This window comes from Montipora capricornis, chromosome 4 (assembly GCF_036669925.1).
Source record: "Montipora capricornis isolate CH-2021 chromosome 4, ASM3666992v2, whole genome shotgun sequence".
Lineage (NCBI taxonomy): Eukaryota > Metazoa > Cnidaria > Anthozoa > Scleractinia > Acroporidae > Montipora > Montipora capricornis.
The window spans coordinates 31,705,023-31,710,022 of NC_090886.1; the positions used below are offsets into that span (position 1 = coordinate 31,705,023).

At 44.8% G+C, this 5,000-nt stretch overlaps 1 protein-coding gene across 1 annotated transcript in view; it reads left to right on the top strand.

Annotated features, from left to right (window-relative positions):
- The window catches only part of LOC138046554 (uncharacterized), a 4,293-nt gene extending 343 nt beyond the window's left edge, over nucleotides 1-3,950 (top strand). The window contains exon 1 of the mRNA XM_068893168.1: nucleotides 1-3,950. This exon is cut by the window's left edge and continues 343 nt beyond it. Coding sequence (XP_068749269.1) covers nucleotides 1-3,950 — 3,950 coding nt within the window.
- Nucleotides 3,951-5,000: the final 1,050 nt, after the last annotated feature.

Genomic DNA, 5,000 nt, shown 5'->3' on the forward strand with positions numbered 1-5,000 from the left:
ACGGTACTACCTGCGATAAATACAAAAGGAACCATTACCGCACTCTTCACAACGAGACGATCAATTCGAATCTAAGCTCGAGCGCAGTGCCTTTCCGAATGCAAGATGTTCCTGCAGAAGGCAATACCAGCTGTGCCGCTGACCACAAGGAAGATGTCAAGCTAATCACTGGTTTATGTCCTGTCCAAAAGGTGAAGGTTATGGACTCAGGTGGAACGCTTGTTGAAATGCTTGCGATGATAGATTCTGGATCAAACACAAGTCTGCTATCTAAGAATGCAGCCGAACGACTGGGAATAGCAGGGACAGCCACCCATCTTACTATGAATCTAGCAGGTGGAGAGAAGAGGTCTGAAACTTCGGAAATCATCGAGATCACTGTTGCCTCGAGTACAGAAGAGGATATCACAAAGACCCTGGAAGTATACACGATAAAGAGACCTTGCAGTGCCGCGAAGATAATCTCAAAGGGAGCTATTGAACACTTCTCTCATCTCAAACCAGTTGCGAACAAACTGCATCTATCTGGTGGAACAATAGATCTTTTAATCGGTACAGATTTCGTCAATGCCTTTGTCGACATTCATGCCTTGTCTGGGGAGCCAGGAGAGCCGATTGCCAAACGTAACTGCTTTGGTTGGTACGTTTTAGGACAAGTTAACAGTTCCAGGATACAGTCCGTTGAAGTCGGAACATTGAGCTTTGAGGACGACATTAAGAAACTACTTTATCAGGACACGCTGGGAGTTAAACCAACGGAACTGTGTACTTGTAGTGAGAACGTGCTACGAGAAAACAAGTTCGTCAAATCCCTGTCTGATTCAAATACATTGGTAGATGGAAGAATCCAAGTAAGAATGCCTTGGAATGAGAATGGACCCCCCAAACGCAGCAATTATGACATTGCCTTTAAAAGAATGCAGTCTGCCGAGAAGTCGTTCCAAAGAAAAGAATGCTTCGCAATCGTAAATGACGAGGTACAAAAGCTGTTGGAACAAGAATTCGTAATTAAAATTCCTACAGAAGAAGTTGATCACAGTCAACCCGAATGGTATCTGCCCTTGCAAGCAGTTTTCACACCAGAGAGAACTACTAAGGTTCGCCTTGTTTTCGATGCGTCTTCAAAAGGCCACGACGGTCTTTCCCTGAACGATCACCTCGAGAAAGGACCTAATTACACTAACAGTCTTCCCAATGTGCTTATGGCCTGGCGATGGAACGAAGTGGCTTACTCGGGTGATATCCGGAAAATGTTTAATCAAGTACTAGTGCACCCTGATGACCAAGTCTTTCACAGATTCTTGTGGAGAAGCGACAAAACTGAAACGCCCTCAGTCTTCCAGTGGCTCAGATTAAATTTTGGCGACAAGCCAGCACCAGACATTGCCTCGAACGCCATCAATTACTTAGCTAAAGTCTCACAAGTCGAATTTCCAGACACAGCCCAAAAACTTCAAGATCACGCGTACGTGGACGATATCGCGGGATCCAAAGGCAACTCGACAAAAGCCAAGAGAATAATCAAAGAAATTGACACCGTCCTTGGAAAAGGCCAGTTTCAAATTAAGGCGTGGCATTCCAACCGCTCAGAAATTGACCAGTCTAATGGTGAGAGATTTACAGATCTGCTTGGCCACAAATGGGATAAAGAAGAAGACAAGTTTACCTTCAAGAAAGAAAACGTGGTTGGCTTACTGGAAGGCTTCTCCAAAAGAAGCTGTCTGAAGTTTCTCGCTCAACTCTGGGATCCTATCGGACTTGTGTCACCCGTTACTATCAAGTTCAGAATTGACTTGCAAGGATTATGGAGTTCGGGTTACAGCTGGGACGACATCCTTCCCGAGAGTATTCAGCAAACATGGTTAGAAAATGTCCAGTCCATAAATGATCTCCTGTCATTTCACTTTGACCGCAAGCTAAAACCAAGCAATGCAGTGGGCGTGCCTCAAATTCACGGATTCTCCGATGGTGGTGAGCAGGCTTATGGTGCAGTCATCTTCCTACGGTGGAAACTTGCTGGCGGAAACTATCGTTGTGTTCCAGTCATGATAAAGGCTTTCGTAGCACCACTGAAGAAGAAAAGCATCCCGAGATTAGAACTGTTGGGCTGTTTATCACTCGCACGCATGTACATCACATGTGTAAAAGCATTGGAATTCAGAAAAGCGCAGGACTGGAAACGATTCTTCTGGATCGATTCATCAACTGTTTTGTCCTGGATCAGAACCCCAACACGGGAATTCAGGCCCTTTGTATCCGCCAGAGTGGCTGAAATTCAAGAGACCATTGGGGCAGACCAATTTCATTACATCAAGTCTAACAACAACCCTGCAGATGCTCTAACGAGAGGAATCCATCTTAATCATCTCATGAAGTGGGCAGAGGGACCATCCTTCCTAGAGTTGCCAGAGGAAAAGTGGCCCAACTTTCAAGATCACACCCAAGTTAACACTAATGTGGACGACCTTGAAGCTTTAAAAGAGAAGAAAACGTTTCAGAAAGAGAAGAAAGCCGGGAAACATCGCACTGCCGCCGCAGAAGTATGTCCTGAACTAGATCAGCATGAATCTGAAGAAAATCCTATCCTTTTACATTTGCTGAAAACGTGTTCTACGTACTCCAAGATAAGGAGAACTCTTGCCCACGTTCGTCGCTTTATTCACAACGCTCGGAAAATGAACCCGAAGTCAGGGCCCATTTCAGTTCAGGAACTGAAGTCTGCCGAGACTCAGCTTCTGAAGTGGAGTCAATTTCACGTCGACGAAGACAGTTTGAATAAGAAACTAGTGGCAAAGAAGGGTGAAGATGGCCTTCTTCGTGCGGATGGTCGACTTGAAGATATCAGAGGTCTCCCGGAAGAGTTGAGAAGGCCTCTTATGTTACCACAAGACGACCCATTTGTGATCTTGCTTCTGCGTGACCTCCACGAACGACGTGGGCATTGTGGCTATAAGAGTTTAATTCACGAGGCCAGAAAAAGATTTTGGATTATTGGACTCCGCAGAATGGCTAAGACCGTCACCTCAAAATGTGTCACATGCAGAAAACTACGGAAAAGGCCCCTCAACCAGCTCTTGGGACAGATCCCAAACCTAAGAGTAGCAGCTGGCTTCCCTGCATTCTCGAACACTGCTATGGACATGTTCGGACCAGTACAGATTAAACTCGGTCGCAAAACCCTGAAAGAGGCACAAGTGATCATCTTCACTTGCATGACTTCACGTGCGATCCACCTAGAGCTGGTCACCGATAAAACCTCAGACGCATTCTTAATGGTCTTTCGACGATTTGCCTGCTTACGCGGATACCCTAATGTTTGCTGGTCAGACCGTGGAACAAACTTCGTGGGTGCCCAAGGTTACCTGAAGGAAACCACACAGAACTGGGATATTCCTGGGATAAAGAGTGTCCTCTCTGATAAATTTGGCTGCGAGTTCAGATGGGAATGGAATACACCACATGCGAGTCACCAAAACGGAATTGTTGAGACCCTAATTAAGTCAGTCAGACAAGCACTTAACGCCACTTGCAAGATTCAAGCCTACTCCGAGGAACAATGGAGAACATTTCTGTCAGAAATCACCTACATGGTCAACGGACGACCGCTGTACCCCAGTTCCGACGATATCTGGGAGGCCCCACCGATCACTCCAAACGACCTACTGCTAGGCCAATACAATCCACCGCCACAACCAGAACCAGAAGAAAGAATCAATCCGCGACAGTTACTCAGGAGTACCCAAAACAGAGTTGCTGATTTCTGGAGGAGTTGGATGAAGTATTTCGCTCCAAACTTGTTACCAAGAAACAAGTGGTTTCGCGTGCGAGATAACGTCCAGACCGGTGATCTTGTATTGGAGCTGGATCCCAAACACAAAAGATGTGAATGGAAAATGGCGCGTATTGTAGGCACCTATCCTGGAAACGACGGCCTTGTTCGAAAAGTGTGAATCAAGACAAGAGATGGGGAGTACGACAGACCAATTCACAAACTGTGTTTGATTGCGACAAAGGAAGAGCTCAATGCAGGACTACTCTAGTTTAAATCAATTCAAGAACAATGAACACTCGCATGATTATTTCAGTCTTAAAATGGTTGCTCAATTAGAGCTAAGCTCTTAATTTCCGCACTCGGGCGGAGTGATTTGCGCTAGTGCAGTAGAACTTCCGTTTGGGCGCCAAAATAAAGTCGCAAAGGACCTGGCGACGAGTTAGTCTATTTATATAAAAAAACGTAACGTATTTAAATATTCGCTTTTGCATGCAATCAACCGATCGACACACCCACAATGTAAAGAGCCGTGTTATGAAGTATGGATTGCCCAACAGAATTGTAAGTAGAATTTCGCTGCGAATATTTCAGTCTTTAAAGTGTAATTTCATATTTAAAACGCAAATCTTTTATTTGCTTTGCAGTTTGACTGTTGCCGATGACATTTCCCGTCCGCAACGAGTACAGAAATAAAACGCCGGGTTATCTATACTTCGACTGTAGCCTTCAAATTTAAGTAACGCTTCGCTACGTAGGCGCGAATCATATCTCGTTTTCAGAGATAAAGTGGAATAAATAAAGTACGATCTGTCACATCACGAGCTGTAGTACGTCTGTGAGTTCTAATTTTAGCGTGATTCCTATTCGCTGGCCTTTGACAGTCGACTCTGAAATGGCTTCTTTCCTTTTCCGTTCGCTTGCTGAGGATTTGCTTGTTTTCTTTTCAAACTCTTGCGATTCAAGAAAAATTAATTGCCTAACTGGTGAATTCGACAGTAGATTTCGCTGGAAAAATCGATATCACACTCATCCCTCCTCGTGATTCAAGCGATCAGTCCGTTTTTCAGGTGAAATTAACCATGGAATTCACTAGTTAGGCAGCGAATAAAATGACATAATTAAGCAATTTCCGGGAAAACCAAGAGGCGGACAGTTCCAAAGCCTTTTATTTTCACTAATCCTATAGCCAGTACGAATAAACAAGCCGGGAGCTCCGCTTTTAGGCTTG